General features: G+C 39.1%; 1 protein-coding gene across 1 annotated transcript; it reads left to right on the top strand.

Moving 5' to 3' along the window:
- Nucleotides 1–9159: 9159 nt before the first annotated feature.
- On the top strand, nucleotides 9160–17086 carry LOC124088829 (NXPE family member 2-like; the record flags this gene model as incomplete). The annotated part of the gene is given in 4 exon segments (XM_046438603.1): nucleotides 9160–9872; nucleotides 14221–14282; nucleotides 15947–16162; nucleotides 16551–17086. Coding segments are annotated over 4 exon segments (1527 nt in total), but the record flags the coding sequence as incomplete, so codon positions are not given.
- Nucleotides 17087–19070: the final 1984 nt, after the last annotated feature.

The raw sequence follows: 19070 nt of genomic DNA, 5'->3' as shown, positions 1-19070 counted from the left end.
CAGTCTACAGATTTGATGTAATTCCAACCAAAATACTACTGATATTTTTCACAGAAATAGAAAAGCAATGCGAAAATTTAGACAGAACTACAAAGACCCTGAGTGTAAACAGAACAAACCTGGAAGCATCACATGACCTAATTTTAAAATCTATTACAAAGGTCTAGTAATCAAAGAGCATGGTACTTGTATGAAAGCAGGCAGATATGGAACAGAATAGAGAGCTCAGAAAAAAATCGACATATTTATCTCTTGACACGAAAAAGCTTCTTGACATTGGCCTGGTCACTGAGTGTTTTGGATATTATCCCAAAACACAAGCAACAAAACCAAAAATAGATAAACTTATGCCAAACTAAAAAGGTTCCACAAGAAAAGGGACAATCAAGAGAATGAAAAGATAGCCTCAAAATGGGAGAAGATATTTGCAATCCCTAATCTGATAGGGAATTAATACTCAAAGTATCTAAGGAATTCAAGCCAATTACAAAAAAAAATGAAATAATCTGATTAGAGAATGCGGAAAGGACTTAAATGACATTTCTTGAAGGAAGGAATATAAATGGCCAATTCATGTATGAAAAAATGTTCAATGTCACTAATCATCAGGGAAATGCAAATCAAAGTAACAGAGGAGATCACCTCACACTGTGTTAGAATGGCTGTTATAAAAAAGACAAAAGGTAAATGTTGATGAAGATGGGTACAAAAGGGAACCCAGGGGCACTGCTATGGCAAGTGGGGAAAGCAATACGGAATTCCTCAAACAATTAAAAACAGCCCCACTATATAATCCAGAAATCCTACTCCTGGGTCTATATCCAAAGGAAAGAAGGTTAATTGTGACATGGGGGTAACAGGTCCCCTGGAAGATAGCATCTCTATGACTAGTTGTCACTTTTAATGTGGTTTCAGTCAATTTTTTTTAATTGGTTCCTTTTAGTTAGACGTAGCAGTAGAATCCATTTTGACATAATTATACAAGCAGGAAATGTATCCTATTCCACTACCTCTCCTTTTCCCACCCCCTGCTTGCTTCCCAATATTCATCTTTCTGTCATTTACCCATGCTTGGATGGGCTATCCCAATGACCTTGCTCTGCCTTTGGGGGATCTGAGCTGCTTTGTGATCCGATACTCTGTCCTAGGCCATCCTCACACGAACTCGCCTTTCATTTCACTGAGACTCCACTTATCATCCACCACTGGCTGATTCCAGGAAGGGGCCCTGCCTTTGGGTGACTCAAATGCCCTGTGAGTCCCAAGAAGTGACCGTTTTGAATGTCCAGCATTCCCAGGGTTCCCGTTGCACTCCCAACCACAGCTTTCAGAGCTACAGTTGATCCCTACAGTCAACTGAGTCCATAAGATAGGAAGGTCTCACCTCTGGCAAAAGATCTCTCTCTTGAGTCTTCATTACTCTTTCAGCTAAAAACCCTTGGTGCCAAGCATTGAGAACCCCTATGGGCCTTATCCCAAGCTACCACCATGAGGCAGTGACTATTCCCAGAGCAGTTAGCTCTTCCTCACTGGGTATAAGAGAGCACAGAGGGATGGCTCTGCTTCTCCCTACTGACTCTCTCTTGCCATTGGTGAAGCCACCTCTGCCATCCCCTCAGACACCCCTTTGGGTTGTCTTTTAGCAAGTTTAGACTCACTCTGCCTTACTCCTGACTTAAAAGTACAGAAAAAATTTCATCTTCGCAACCAAATTTGGCCCATCTATACCTTAGATATTTTGAGGGACCTTTTTAACTTTTTTGAGCACTCAGGGAAATGGAAAAAGATCCCCTATGTTCAGGCCTTCTCTTTTCCTCATTTCAAACCATCCCTCTGCTCTTCCTGCTCTCTGGCCCAGGTTCTGCTGGCTCTTAAACCTTCTCTTCTCAACCTCAGGACTCTTGAAACCTCAGACTTTGACCCTGCTGACAAAACCCTCCCCCACCATTCCCCACCATTCTGCTCCAATTCGTCCAGGACCCCCCTCACCTACTTTCAGTCCACCCATTACTTGCTCTCTCTCACATGGACCACTCTACCCAGCCTGCACCTCTGCTTCCCCTTCCTGAAGTAGCAGGGTCAGAGGGAATTGTTTGGGTACATATCACTTTCTCCCTTAGTGACCTCTCCTAAATCAAAAAAAAGGGGGGGCTAGGGTCCTTCACCTCCAATTCTTCAAGGTACATTAAGGAATTCCAGTACCTAAGCCAATCCTACCATGTAACTTTCCATGACATCCATATGATCCTTCCCAACACACTCCTACCTGAGGAACGCAGGCAAGTTTGGAAACAGGCCAGAAACTATGCAGACAATGTCCACCAAACCTTCCCCAATAACCCAATTGGTACTGAGGCAGTCCCTGATTATGACCCCACGTAGGATTACAATTTAGCTGGACAGATCACTAGTAGGAACAAACTTATTACCTGATTCATGGCAGGACAAGAAAACTGGCCCATAAAGCTATTAACTATGAGAAACTCCCGAAGTTATTCAGGACCAAAATGAAAAACTCTCAATGTTTTTGGACCACCTTACAAAGGCCCTTTTAAGGACACCAATCTACACTATGAAACCCCAGATGGGAGACCATTACTAACCACCTACTTTTTCTCCCAGAGCTTCCCCAACATTAAGACTAAACTCAAATGCCTAGAGAAGGGACCCCTAACTCCTCAAGCAGAGGTTCTGGCAGTGGCTTATAAGGTGTATAATGGGAGGGATGAGAAGGCCTGTAAACACAAATACCAGATGCTGGCCTAGGCCTTTCAACCTGTCCCAACCACTGGCACTTGAGCATCCCTGCTCCCAAGGAAGCAGCCAGGGGACCCCCTGGCCCCTGCTTCAAATGTGGTCAAACGGGTTATTGGGCCAGAGTGTGCCCGAATCCCTGGAATTTTTCTAGTGCATGTCCCAAATGCCATCAGGAAGGACACTGGGATGTCCACTGTTCTCACACACCAAGAGGTGCAAGGCCATCCGGCTCTGAAACCTTTCAAGCAGATCTTTTATGTCTGGCAGTGGGTGACTGAGAAGCCCGGGATCCCCTTACCTGACCACTACCATCACTCCTCAGGAGCCAGCGTAGCCATTGTGGTAGCAGGTAGGCCCATCTCTTTTCTCTTGGACTCTGGAGCCACATACTCGGTCCTAAAGGAGTTTGGGGGACCTACTTCTCTATCTCGTTCCTCTATTTTGGGGGTAGGAGGACTACCTTACCAGCCCCTACAAACCCCTTTGCTTCACTGCATCTTCCAGACATTACCCTTTCCCATTCCTTCCTGGTTATGCCTGCTGCCCAGTTCCTCTCTTAGGGAGGGCTCTCCTAGCCAAAGTTGGAGCTTCTATTACCTTCACTCCTGAGTCTCGCCTCAACTCCAGCTTGCCTTCTGTCTCCCTCCTGCTAGTACTCCAGACACATTCTGTGGGCCCCTCTTACCCCTTATCTGCATCAGAGGTTGATCCCTCAATTTGGGGGCTCCAAAACCCCTCCATAGCTGCCCGCCACCCTCCCTTGATAATACATCTCAAGAACTTCACCTATTTCCCAGCATGACCCCAATATCCACTTTCCCTCCAGAGCCTCAGGGATTTCAAACCTTTAATCTCTGATCTTCTCCTAAAAGGCCTCCTACACAAAACTATCTCCCCTTTTAACACACCCATCCTAACAGTCAAGAAGCCAAACAGATCCTACAGACTCCTACAGGATATTTGCCTCATTAATACAGCCATAATCCCCATTCATCTAGTAGTTCCCAACCCATATACACTCTTGTGTACCATTCCCTCATGCACTACTCATTATTCAGTTTTGGATTTTAAAGATACCTTTCCTCCATTCCCTTATACCCCCAATCCCAGAACATTGTCCCCTTCACCTGGACAGACCCAGACACTCATATCTTTACCCAGTTAACTTGGACTGTCCTACCCCAAGGATTTAGAGATAGTCCCCATCTATTTGGCCAAGTCCTTTCTAGGAAACTTTCCTCTCACTCCCCTAATCTAAACTTCTTCAATATGTAGATGACCTCCTCCTTTGAAGCCCCTCTTTACAGATCAGTCCCACTATATGGAAACCCTCACAGGACCTCTGAAGCTCCCTGCTGATTCCTAAAGAACTCTTCTCCATCAGAGGAGGCTGCTACAAAGACTACCAGACCTTGACGCCCAAGACTGAGACACAGGACTCATGGTCAACTACTCCAACTCCAGAGACTCTACTCCCACCTAAAACCCTCCCTAACCCCCCTTATAGGAATGAGATTCTTTGTCCCTAACCAACAGGAAGAAGCTACAGAAGAAAGACCATCAGCCCCACCCCAGGTATCTATAAAAACAAAAAAGGAGAAATATTGCCATCTAGTTCACCATTTTACGTTGGGAGCCATTTTATCTAGAGGTTCCAAAGTTTTGATTCTGAGGCAATGCTGTTAACTTCTTGTAAGAACATGTGCCTGGTTAAAAAAAAAAAATACGATCAACCCCACCCAGTTTAAACTCCTAAGCAGTTTATGAGATTCCTCTTGCGGGATATAAAGCTGCTCTGTGAGTGCCAACAGGCCACTGGTCTCCTGAGAGGGACAGCCTTGTCAAAGGTATACCTCATGTTACCACAATAAGATCTCTTGTGTGACGTTCCGGTGTGTGGTGTGGTCCTTGAACTTAGCCTGTGAGTGTCCTTTCAGATATTATTATTATTTTAAATTAATTTCTTATGGTTGTACAAGATGGTAATGTTATGGTGTGAAATGATCAATATAATCAATATATATTAAACATATAAGACAAGATAGAATAGATAATCAATAAGCAAAAAGCAGAGAAGACTGTAGGAATAAGATAACATAGGTAAGCAATGTAAGACATAAGTTCATCAGGAATAAGTCTCAGTTATAGTAGAAAAATCGTATAACTGTAAAACATAGGATTTAAGCCATAGCATAAGCCAGTATGTCAGTATAGTTATATATAAGCAAGTGGGTTAATATAGATATAGATAAGGTTAGATTAGCATAGCAACTTGACCTTAGAGCCTTGCATAGGATAAAAGACATAGGGTTTATAGATATTAGTAAAATGACAGATGAAAATATGTGTATATGCCATAAGATAACTGTAGTTATAAGTAGGCATCAAATAAGTTACTAGAACTGAGTGTGTAAAATCAGTTGCTCTGGTCGAGTCTCATTGGTCACTTGCAACAATTCCCACCTCGCTGGGATTATGGGAATAGGGTCACTATCGTCATTTGAGTAAAAAGATGTGACTATAGAAACTCCATCTTAGTTTCTTTGTTACTCTTTCTTCTTTGTGAAGTGAAAACTGCACAACCCATTTCTAGGAAATAGACACTAAAGCAGTTTTCTTATAAAAAAATTGTTTTTCTGTACTTTGTACCCCACAAATTGTACCCTATTCTGGATGCAGCAGTGGTCTTGATGAGCTACATCTTGGGTTTGAATGCCCTTGTGGGTCTATGTGACTTTGAAGTAGATTCTTGCCCTGCTGATCCCCACCCAAATTCAGTATACAACTTGGACCTGCTTGAACCCAGGACTGTGGTCAACTGAACTGCAAAGCTAATGCTTTTTTTTTTTTCCAGCTTTTCTTCATCGCTTGCTTGCTGACTGGAAAAGTCCAGTCCTGCCTAGAGCCCACAGGTCCCACTTATTAATGTTTTAATTTCTGTGATTGGCTAGCTTACATGACAATATGCAAGTCACTGAGTTGTGGTTTTTGTCCTTATGTTCTCCTTGGATGGATCAGTAAGCTGCTGTCCTCCCACAGAGCTTGAGTCTCACGGTGGGTGACAGTCCCTGGCCAGGTAAATAAAGCTCTCTTCTGATTTGAAATTTGGACTTAAGAGTGCTTTCTGGAGTGGCTCCCCATAAAGGAGGATTCACTGTGTATATACCCATAGGTACATAGGAAAGTTATGTCGGATTCACTCCACTGTCTCTTCTTTTCCTATCCCTTTCCCTTCCCTTTATTCCCCTTTGTCTAATACACAATGAATGCATAAATAAATTGTGGTGATATACACCCAATGGACTATTTGTCAGCCATAATGAAGAATCACTTTATGACATTTGCCAGTAAATGGATGGATCTGGAAACCATCATGTCACGTGAAATAAGCCAATCCTAAAATGAAGCAAACAAACGAACAAAAAAAGGTCGATTTTTTTCTCCTATGTCTCAGTCAGTTTTTTTTTTTTATCACTGTGACCAAAATACTTGACAAAAATAACATACAAGAGGAAACATTTATTTTGGTTCATGGTTTCAGAGATTCAATCCATGATTGGCTGATTAGATTGAAGGAGGCAGAATACTAAGGCAGAAGGTAATGGAAACTAGGAATCAGAAAGAACTCTACTCACCAAGGAGGATATAAAATATAAATCGATATCCTCCAACCACACCCTACCTGCCTACAGTTACTGCCCACTTAATTCAATGATTATTTTACAAGTCTCCTCATGTAACAATTTCACATTGAACATGGGCTTCGGTTGACATCTGATATCTAAACCATAACAAGTGTCATGAAACCTACAGCCTCAGAGTTTACCCTTTTGGATTCTTACCTTAGGCAAGTTGCAGTAGGATTTAGATCTATTGATTGTTCCCCTTATGCCTGAGATTTAATTTAAACCATTATTGTCATAAAGCTTAATAAAACCAGTGATGTTGAGCCCTTGTATAAGGAGACGTATAAGGAAAGCATCCAAATATTGAGAAGACCCAGCTAGATCAATTCTTAGGTGCTCAGAAACAGGATGGGACTTGTGTTTTTCTTCTTTCCAATTTTCCGGATGCTTCTGTCACACGAGGCATAACTGACTGATCCCACATAACAAGGAAACAAAGGCACAAGCCAGGGAAATGCGTGGTGTAAGTACTTGAAGCCTCCGTCATGGGTGACTGAGCCTGCCCTGCCCTGAGATGTTCTTCTCTAAAAGCAAACTTCAGAGCTTCCTGTGGCCTCAGAGAAATCAATGAAGTTTACGAGGAAACTCCAACCCTGAAGTAAATGCAAAGACCTCTTGGACCAAGCAGACTCTTTGGACAGCTGAAATTGGTACAGGTGAATCTGAGAACATGCTGAAGCAGATAGTCATCCATAGGTGCATACCTTTGGACCTCACTGGTAAGCTCTAATGACAGGGAAAGGGGGCAGGAAAGAAAAGTATCTCTTTGAGTGACTGATTGCTAACTCCTTGCTGTCCATACCTAGTCCTGGATGAGAGAAGAAGGTGTGACCTGATGGTCCTCCATACCTGGAGAATTAACCTGAGAGTCAGCAGCCAGGAGTCCTTCAACTAGTTGTGTTCCTGCCTCAGGGAGGAACTTTGTTTCTGATTTCCAGACATAAATGAACTTTCTGCAAACACAGGACAACATTACCCTGTTGTGAAAGTTACTAAGGAGGAACCAAAGTGTACAGAGATACATCATGTTGGTTTGATTTAATGTGATTATTTATCTTCTAGGATACTGCTGTTGTTTCCAAATTCAATTGCTCACAAATGCATGCTGATGCTGATGTTTATCTTAGTTTTGGGGGTCATTTACTTCACTTCAAAAGGCCACACAAAGGTAGGAATTGTTTTAGAATTTTTTCAGAATTTCATAGATAGTCACAGTGACTTCGTTTGAATGTTCTCCATTATCAGGACAAGAAATGAAAGTTAAGCTCGGCACGGTGGTGCACCCCACTTATCCCAGCAGCTCGGTAGTTTGAGGCAGGAAGATCATAAGCTCAAAGCCAGCCTCAACAAAAGCAAAACACTAAGCAACTCAGTGAGACCCAGTCTGTAAATAAGATACAAAATAAGGCTGGGGATGTGGTTCAGTGGGCAAGTGCCCCTGAGTTCAATATCTGGTAAAAGAAGAGAGAGGAGAGAGAGAGAGAGAGAGAGAGAGAGAGAGAGAGAGAGAGAGAGAGAGAGAGAGAGAGAAGGAAGGAAAGAAGGAAGAAATATTTAAAACAAATCATCTTAGCCTGAGAATGTGGAGGAGAGGGTTCTCTGTTCAGCATTAGTCCTTTGACAATATATGTGCTATTATTGTTTGTTTCAAAGACAGGTGAATCTCTGTACCACTTGGCACTGCCAAGCATCCCACCTCAAGGTTCTCTCCTCCCTTGACCTTGGAGATCCTAATTCGATTAAATCTCTATTTCAGTCCTCTATATTCATCGCAGGGTTTTAATTTTTTTATTATTTTCTGAGTAGCCCAGTTAATGTTTCTCAGATTTCCCTTTTCTGCAGTTTTTCTTAATTGATCTTGCTTCCAGTTTCTCCTCCTTCCAACCATTTAGTACACCTTTATATTTAATGCTAGAATCAGCCTTAATACAAGCTCTTTGTGTTCTTCTTATTCTGCTTGACCTCTTATGTTGCAATACTTTTCACTTTCACTCTACTATATAATTAATTTATTGATTTATAGTGTTCATTGATTATTGTCTATCTTTTTCTCCCAGAAGGCAAGTATTTTGAAATTATTAATTCATTGGTATATCCAGTGCTCAGAACAGTATCTGGCATACTGTAGATGCTTAATGAATAATTGATAAATAACTAAGTAAGGAACGACTGTTTGGTGGTCTGATCTGAGAGATAATGGTGACTTGAAATAAGGTCCTAATAATAAAGAGGGAGAAAAGCCAGTGAATTTAACATGGAATTGACAGCAAGAGTGACTGACTGTGGGAGGGGAGGAGTTGGGGCTAACCAGGCATTATATTCCAGGTTTGTACAACTGCTTGGCTGGTGAGGCTGTTTATTGAAGTTCTCCTACCACACTGGGAGAAATATATTTAGAGGAGAGAAGATAAAGTTAGCTATGAGTAGTCTAGGTCTAGGTCCATTATAGTGATGTAAGTGGAGATGTTGCTTCTATATATTGTAGAATAAACAGACCTAAGGTTATCCCGTTACTTTTTAAGCCAATGACCCCCCCAAAAATCATCTGTTGGCAGCAGAGGAAGTCACACTACCTGGAAATCAATTCCTATAATTTCATAACTGAAAACTAGTTTGAATTCATCACTGATATGTAACTTAATCATGTTGAAATTTAAAAACTGAATCATGCTATTTATATTGCAAAGCAAGCCTTATTATCTGTTGGTAGTAAATACATCCTTTCCCCTCAATCCTTCAGTTCTCGTTCAGTTTGAGAAACCGTATTGCCAAGAAACAAGGGGAAACTTCACCAACAGAGACTGAGCTGAGAATAAAGGAGATCCTGGGGAAACTAGACCAGCTGATCCCGCCCAGACCCTTCACCCATGAGGCCACCACCACCAGTGCCACACACAGCTCAGCCACCCTCCTCAACCCTAGAGACACATACTGCAGGGGGGACCAGCTGGACATCCTGCTGGAGGCCAGGGACCACCTGGGACACAGGAAGGAATATGGAGGGGACTTCCTCAGGGCCAGGATGTCCTCCCCAGCCCTGAAGGCAGGCGCCTCAGGAAAGGTGACAGACTTCAACAATGGCACCTACCTTGTCAGCTTCACTCTGTTCTGGGAGGGCCAGGTCTCTCTGTCTCTCCTGCTCATCCACCCCAGTGAAGGGGTGTCAGCTCTCTGGAGGGCAAGGAACCAAGGCTATGACAGAGTGATCTTCACAGGCCAGTTTGCTAATGGCACCACCGTGGTCCTCTCTGAATGTGGCCTGGTCCTAAACACCAGTGCTGAGTTGTGCCAGTACCTAGATGCACGAGACCAGGAAGCCTTCTACTGCCTGAGGCCTCAGCATGTTCCCTGTGAGGCCCTGACTCTCATGAACACCAAGAATAGAAAAGTTTCCTATCTTACCAAGGAAGAATGGAAGCTCTTCCACAGGTAAACAGGTCTTTAAATACAATAAGGGATAGCAAAGGTAGGCTTCAGGTGAGAACAAACTTTGTCTAATAGCTTTGTGTGATCAAGCTCCTTTATCATATCAATTGATGTTGACTAAATTATAATCAGATCCATCCTGCATAGTCAGCTCATCTGGTAGTGTGTTTAAAGGGCTTTTACAGGTCACCTCTAGAACTATTTGCTGAAAGGGGTCTAACCACCAAAGTACCCTGTACCGTATATACTTACTGTTTTCCAGTGTTTATAAATACTTTCAGATTCAGTCATTTTTTATAAGTCAATATTTTCTATACTGTGTTTCATGGAATACAAATCCTACTCACTATTAATATATACCATTTCCCAAAAAGGTGAATATTATCATTATTTCACTTTATCCTTTAATCCAATGATTCATCAAATTCAGTAAATTATACCTCTTAACCGTCTCCTGAACCCAGTCATTTCTGTTTTATCACTATTGCCTTTATGCTTATTTAAGCTGTCAAAGTACCTCAAAATTAGATTATTGCAACAATCTCCAGAGCTGGTTTCTCTGCTCCCAATCAGGTCCTTCAATCTATTTTCTAACTAGTGTTTCCAAAATGAAAATGTTTTTACTTTCCTTGTTTAAAACCCTTAATGTGACCCCCTCCACATCCCACTTGGAACTAAGGATGAAATTCAAACTAAATTTACAAGAATTTGCCTAATTCTGCAGCCTCTTGTCTCACTCTATACTGCATTGCTGTCAGTCAAACTGAACATCTTCTATTTTATGAATGAATACACTGTCTCTCAACTCTTGCATTTCACAATCCTTGGTTTAGGAAGCACATCCTCCAGGAAGCCTTTTGTGTTACAGAGTAAAGGGCTAACCCTATATTATTCTCTTGCATTTTGTTCTTTCACAACATAACATGTATTACACTATTAAAATTTCAATTCTCTTTTTACAAATTGGGCTAAATATAAACTTTGAGATTCAATAATTGTTAACTATTTTCACATTCTTTCATTCATTCATTTAATCATCCATTCAATTTATAGTCATCCCCTTCTGTATTCTAGACAAAGTTCTAAGTGTGGGGAATTAACCTTCTAGTGGGATAGAAAGACAACAAATAAATAAATGTGTAGCAGGTGAGTCATCAAAGTAAGGAATTTGAATGTGATGGTTGATAATTGTTCTAAAACATAATTATCAGATAAGGCCTGATTAAGTAGTCACCTGAAATGAAAGAGCAAGGTGCACAAATTTTGTGGGAAACACCATTCTCATGAATAGAAATAGGAACTGAGACAAGAACATGCTGGAATGTTCCAGGAACCATCTGCAAGGGAGGCAGAACCTCAGGCCATCTCTGGGTATCAGGAAGCCATGGAGGGCCATCAATATGTCACACAGGCTCAGCACAATGACACCAAGAAGATTCTCATTAACGGTGCATTGAAAGAAGGAATAGGTGAAATATACATCTTTGAAAAATTATTAAATTAGGTTATTTTGCGGAAGAACTCATCAGAAACTTTAACTTAAATATCCTGTCAGGAAGAGATAGATCATTTCCCAACTTATTGGATGGCAGAACACTTATTTTTTGGATCAATTTGAGGGATTTTAGTTACATCACTCAGGAACTACCTGCTATACAAAAGCCTTGGTTTTCTGTTATATGTTCAGAAGAGCAAACTGAATAGAATAATAACCTGGAAATTCAAGTTAAAATCCAATGCACACCTCATGATGACACAGGGGGTAAAATATAATTGACTACATCTCTATGAGATTTTCCCTCAACACTACCTCATTTTCGCTTCTCATTTTACCCATTAAGGTATAGAAAAATCTCTTTATCCTATGGCTCAGTCAAAAAATAAAAGACTGATCTTTTCAAATAATTTTTTAAATTAATAAACAAAGGAAACTGGTCATGAATATAAAGGACTGTCAGGGTAGGCAGGGATCACTTGGGTCTGATTCCATATTTCCCATTGGATGTATCTGGATCTCTCTTGAGGTACTCCTCATCGTAACTTGAGTTGGAAGAACCACAGTCTTCTAGCTGTATCTCAGCCAAAGTCCTGGTCTGGAAGATCTGCAAATCTTTTAAGTCCTAATCATGCTTTTGAAGTGAGCTGTACTCATGACAGTAACATGCTTTACTTCCCAAGAGACACATTTCCTTCCCAGATACCCTGCTCTCTTCAAGCTATCAGTTTCCATACCCCCCATGAAGACATCGGAGTCTCTTCATGAGTGCTTAGTGCATATGCAAGGCACAATTGGCTTCACCCAAGCTTACACAACCAAGAACTTCTCATGGACCTTTCTGTTGCTCCCTTCTTGGGCCCAAACCAGGTTCTCTGGTGTCTTTCTTTCCCAAGAATCTAGGTACTAAGCCTGTTTTCCTTTCCTTTCTAGTAAATCAATTTCCTTACTAGGGCTCTCTCTTCCAACCCTAACTGTAGAATCAGAAATGCTACCTCCTCAGTTAGTCACATTTTCAAAGATAAGAGTCTTTTTCTTTTCCTTAACTTTTTTTTAGTTGTAGGTGGACACAATACCTTTATTTTGTTTATTTATATGTGATGCTGAGGATTGGACCCAGGGCTTCCCACATGCTAGGTGAGTGTTCTACTGCTGAGCCACAACCCCAGCCCAAGTCTTTTTCTTTTGAACAGAGTTTTATGGATAATCATGATAAGAAAATAAACATGGGGTTACAACAGAAAGATATCATTATAAACAACACATTTCACAAGTCTCATGGTTACTATTATGGTCTTATAGACTTCTTTCTAAAACATGATGCATGTACACAATCACAAAGACAGAAGACATTAAAATGAATGCCTTCATACCATTGATTCGAATTTTTAATCCTAATCTTACTACATCATCAAAGTTTGGTTTTAGTGACCAAATTTACAAGGTTATCAGGTTTTGGTCTCTTTCATTATCTTCAACCTTATCCAAGGCAGATGAAGAAGAATGTCAGTTTCCATTTTTTTTTCCATTGAATAATTATCATTTTTGAACACCTACTATGTGTCAGTCTTTGAGCTATATGCCTCTCTCATATTAATGATCCTCAGGAAAATATTCTTGAGTGACTGTTATTATGCCCATTTTACAGACAAGGGAATTTAAGGACAAGTATGCTAAATAGCTTGGCCAAAGTCACATATCTAGTGAGTTGCAGAGTAGTATTCGGAACCCCAATCTACTTTATTTTTCAAGTCAGGAGACCATAGCACTGTCTCCTAGGGTTTCCACCACCATGAAGTTATCATTCCCTAGCCCCAGGGGCCTCTCATTTCTCCAGAGTATGACCCCCTTCATAGGGGGTTATATTATTCAGTTGACCTAAAACTGCTTTCCTAAAATTCAAGCAGTTATCCTCAATCTTGGAAAATATTCCTTATATATTTCCTAGAAATACCTGTGACTCTGTTCTGGAAGTTCTACCTTCCCCCAATGGTTTTCATCCTCATTGAATGAATTTGATTTTATCACATAGATTCACCAGCATATTTGTTAAGACTGATACCTGGAGGTGACACTTACTGTGCTGGGCACTTGGAAGGTTACAGTGAATGATAGAGTAACATGGTTCCTGCTGTCAAGGAGATAGCAGACTAAGGAAAATAGACTCCTAGGGACTTGAGAAGGTGAGGGACGGCTGCAGATGAAACCACAGAGGTAGACACTCATAGGAGGTGGCATGCTAATGGTTTTTATCCTGAGGGTTGATGGTGAAAGATTATGAAAGATTCACATAGGGGAATAAGACAGGTAGCTGAGAGGTTGAGCCAAAAGATAAAATTTAGGACAGGGTTTTCAAAGTAATGGCCCTGGGCCCATAGCTTGACCTTCAAGACCTTGTTAGAATGATAAATTCTGAGGTTTACCTCAGAAGTACTGAATCGGAAATTCTGGGGTTGCAGTTCAGTAATCTGATTGGCAGTAAGTACTTCAGGTAATTTTGATGTGTGTTTGAGAAACACTGGCCCAGTGAAAGATTGAGGAGGGCCTGAATTACCACACTTGGCAAAGGTGAAGAAGATTGCTAGTGGTAGAGAACCACCGCAAAAACAAAAATCAAAGGATGGGCAGATAAATAGGTTTAATTTATTGCATTTGGAGGGCAAATCGTACTCCCTGAATTTCTAAAGTTCCAAACTTCTGACCCATTTACTTCACCCAGAATATTTTAAATATCAAAATAATGAAAAAAACAAAGCATTTGGAGAGAGTTAAGAGTGGTTCAATCCATCCCAAACCATGATTCTTTCTTACTTTAATATCTGGACAGTTGTTAACTTATTTTTTCATTTCTTGAAGTTCCAAAATAGGAGTTGAAATGATGAAGAACTTCAACTCCATCAAGGTGTTGCCATGTAACAGTAAGTTTGTGTGCTCTTGACTGCCAGATTCACAATTTATCCCTCTAAAGGACTTTCTTTCTTTGACACATTTATTCTACATTAACCATTTTGATATTTTATTTCCTGGGTCAAATGATATCAATCACCTTAGTCTTTAAAGAAGGAATTTTCTCACAACAAATTATTTTCATGTCAATTTAAACCAATTTTCATCCTGAGTCAGCTGGAAAAGTCTGGGAAAACCATTAATTTCAGTTGCCCTGTCTCAAAACATACAGACCATTTGTATTTGAACTTGAGGTGTATTCCCCCCAAACCAGTAGTTGGGTGCTAGTGCTATATGAAAACATCGTTGACGAGATGCACACATTCACAGTTAGGAAATTTCTCTGATGGATTCTAATTTAATTTTCAGCCAGACCTTCTCACTTAACATTCTATGAACTAGCAATTTCTGTGTTTTGTTTTGTTTTCCAATTTTATCACATGAACTTTCACAGTCATCACAAAGTCATCTCATTCGTAAAATGATGTTCTTTTTATACTGGAAGTAAAGTGAATTTCATTGAAGCAAATGACTTCCATTATAACAATTAACAGTTACACATTTACCAATTATCTTTTTTCTTCTTTTTTTGTGCATTCAGCAAATGTTTACTGGGGATCTAGAGCTTGCAAAGATCTCTGCTAAACACCTTGGACCTAGTCCTAATGTTCACAGTCTGTGAAAAAGATCCTTCCTCTGCCTGGGCAACTTTCATCTATGCCCAACTTTTATATCAAGGAAAGTTCTGAGACTCTTGAGCCACTCAAGTTCTCGTTACACTTTTTTTTTTTTTAGACTTCCATCTTGCCTGGAATAATTTCTACTAAGGTCAGGCAATTTCTTAGAAGATAGTAACTGACTGTTATTGTTTGGAGCCACCAAAAAATCTGATGTAATTCAAATTGAATAAATGTAAATTCCTAAATTTAGACCTCAACTCCCAACAATGTAAGTAGATGACAAAGATATGCTTTTAGGTAGCAAATATAGAAGTCGTCTCAGAATCTTACTGGAGTGAAGGTACAGTGTGAGTTGAATATAGTTTGGGCTATTTTAACAGAACAAGGAAGTCATGGCCCTGCTTGTTTTTCTGTTTTAGTCAGACCCTATTAAGAATATTATGTTCAGTTTGAGATATAATTAGACATCAAGGTTTATTGGTTAACCAGATAATATGATTCTGGGACCCACAAAATAAACAATATGTGACTCTCATTTCATAAATGTGTTCATGGTTCTTTCATGGGTAAGTGGTTTGAAGAGAAGGAGTCTTATCAGCAAGGACAATGTCCTGGGTGAAATATTCAGCTGGACCACTGAGCCCTGCTGTTTTACTACCACACATTTCACCCTGACTTTTGTTAACCATCTCACAGTTGAGTGGTCTCAGTGGGAAAGGTGGAGCCTGGGGAGCCATTACTAAGGCACAAGAGAAAACTGACCTCACTCCAAGAAAAACTATCCAATGAGAGCTATTAATTTATTCCTTTAAAATGATTTCATTGAAGAAAAGAAGGCAGAGAGACAAAAAGAGGGTGAGAGGAGAACAGGAAACAAAGGGCAAAAAGTGAGCAAAGTATTTCCCAAATAATTTGTGGTAATAAAAGTTACTTACTATGGGAATTTTTATTGCCAGAGAGTGAAAACATAAAAAAGAAATGTCAGATTGGAATGAAGAATCCCTCCCCCAGTGGTTACACGTTGGAGAGAAGTTGGATTTCAGCATTTTGCAAACAGATCAAGTTCAATACAATGCAAGATATAAGTGACTGCTTGAAAATGAAGTTTATTTACCTCCTGGGAGACTCAACACTGTGCCAGTGGATGAATTATTTTCTAAAAGTTGTGAAAAGTATGTGTTTCCTTTCTATTTTAAAATTATAGTTGACTTTTAAGAATATTTTAAAAATAATAATTAGAATTCTTTGCTTTCCTCTTCTGGTCTTTGTTTTGTTACTATATTAAGTTTGCCAAATTTTTGGCTTTGAGTTTTCAATAGAAAGTTAAATCTTATTTTTTTAAATTACAGATATTAACACTATTTTTCCTCTTCATGTATGCTGATAAAAAGTTCAAAAACTTTGTTAAAATTGTGATGCATCTGATAAACTTCTCTACCTTGCCTAAACAGCAATTCTCTAGTTAGAAAAGATCTTGGTTAGATTTTATAGAAGCTGTATGCATTTTTAATTTGTACATTTTCCTTTTGTTAAAAGATTTATTGATTTGTTTTCCATCAGCCTTAAAATATTTTGATCATCCAGGAACCGGGTTCTTTAAAACACATGTTCTTCTGGATATCGAAAGAAAGATTTTGATTCAGTGGAAAAAACATAGTCATCCATTTGTTACTGAAAAGCTGTACTCTGTGAGAAATGAAAAGTATATCCAACAGGAAATTGACCAAGTGCCAGGAGACGATGACATGGTAATTGTCATTACCCTTGGCCAACACTTCAGACCCTTTCCAATCAACATTTTTATCCGTAGGGCCATCAATATTCAAAAAGCCATTAAACGTTTATTTTTGAGAAGCCCAGGGACCAAAGTGATACTTAAAACTGAAAACACCAGGGAGATACATGAAAATACTGAGATGTTTAGTGACTTTCATGGCTATATTCAGAATCTTATCATGAAGGATATTTTTGTGGATCTCAATGTGGGTATTATTGATGCTTGGGACATGACAATTGCATATTCCACTAATAATATCCATCCACCTGATTATGTTATTGAAAATCAGATTGCCATGTTTTAAAACTACATTTGCTAGAGGAAAAATACAGAAAAACAACAATCCTAGCCATTCTCTAGAGATGATCTCATACATACTGCAAGGATAGTTTAGCACAATTGAAGTCATGGGGAAACCAAATGTAAAAGAAATTAAATGGTAGGTAAGTATACATTTACCATTTCAACCATTTTTAAGTATGCAGTTCAGTGATGTTAAGTGCATCCACAATTTTATGCAATCATCATTATGATCCATCTTCAGAGCATTTTCATTATTCCAAACAGAAACTCTGTACCTATAGAACAATAACACCCTGTTCTGCCCTACATCCAACCCCTGGCAACTGCCATAGCATTTTCTGTCTCTATAAATTTGGCTGCTCTAGATGTCTTATACAAATGGAATCATAAAATACTTGTCATTTTGTGTCTGGCTTATTTCTCTTAGCACAGTATCTTTAAAATTTATCCTTACTGTAGCATGTATTAGAATTTCCTTTTAAAAGAAAGAATTCATTTTAAAAGAATGAATGTTATTCCCTTGCATGTATATACCACATTTTGTTTATCCATTCATCTGTTGATGGACATTTGGGTTGTTTTTACCAATTGGCCATTGTGAATAGTGCTACTGTGAAGAGGAAAATGAATTTAAAGGCCTGGAAACCCAATGCTGAGCCTGATATATAAATAGACAATCATCATCATCTAAGAAATGTATAAGCCAGAATGCATAGTCTAAATGATTCAAATTTAGAAAAAAAACATGTGATTTATAGGAGAAAGCTTAATGGCCTCAAAAAAATGTCTTCCTGCTTAGAAAAATTACTTGAACTTTTGTAACCAATTGTTCTCTAGATTCCATTAAGACTCATGGATCACAATCTCAAACCCACACATTCATTGAAAGAAACCAACTTAGTATTATGAAAGTGTATAGACCTGAAACCCTAGTACTTGCTGACTGCAATAGTGTGATATGGTATCCCCTCTAGAGGTCCTCATATCATTTCGTAAGATTTCTCTCTAAATATTCCTCTTATAATAGGATCTACCCTTTCCATTCATATACTCTACTTCTAAAAATTTGGAATATTAATACCAAGGATGAGTTTCCTGTTTGGATTGTGTTTCTAAGTGGGAGGAAGTAGCACTGTAATGCTATACCATCAGGACAAAGCCCAAGTTGTACAGCTTAAGACTAGACTCCTCTAAATAAGGGAACTCATATTTTAAAAAAAAATGTGTTCCCTGTATTGAACTACTCATTAGCTCTAATTTTTCCTGCAGGATATTTTAAAATATCTAATTACTTCCAACCATTGCATCATTAATTGCTTATGTGAATTATCATTTTCATGCCCTGGTCTCCTCAAATTCCTTCAGCCCAGTTTTTCTATGACACAGTTTCTAGTTTTCTTACCATTAATCTTCAAGTGCACTGAAGTTTGCCTACATTAGTCTGTATGCCTTCCACCCCATTTCTTACCTTAACAAATTGAATGCTGTGATTTAAGTCAGTCCAGAATAATGAGGGTCTGTGACTTTTCTTCTTCTAGAATTTCCCTATACAATATAACAGGCATTGGTCAAATGTGATTGTTTAAATTTAAATTTAATTAAATTAAAAGTCACTTTTTTCAATTCCACTAGTCATATTTCAAGTGTTCAATAACCACATGCAGCTAGTGGCGTTGTATAGACAGCACAATATATGCTTGCATTGTTCTCTAGACAGTCTTTTAAAGTTTGATGGTGGTATTGGGGTATGTTTCAAAAAATAAAAACAGTAATAGTTTACAATTGTTTATAATTGTGAGAAAAATGTCATTAAATTGTTCATTTAAAATTTTCCTTTGTAATTTATAATCAATAGTTTTCAGGTAGTACCCTTTAAAATATAACACCTTCACTTGATGTTATTACTTCTGTGTAATTATAGCAAATTATCTTCTCTGCAGTTTCTCACATCAAAACTCTTTTATCTGTAATAATAACAAATTTTGTATTCCATAGATACT

Source organism: Marmota monax, unplaced genomic scaffold (assembly GCF_021218885.2).
Source record: "Marmota monax isolate L192 unplaced genomic scaffold, Marmota_monax_Labrador192_F-V1.1 WCK01_AAM20220418_F8-fsc00081, whole genome shotgun sequence".
Taxonomy (NCBI): Eukaryota; Metazoa; Chordata; class Mammalia; order Rodentia; family Sciuridae; genus Marmota; species Marmota monax.
This window is presented reverse-complemented; position numbering and strand designations above follow the sequence as displayed.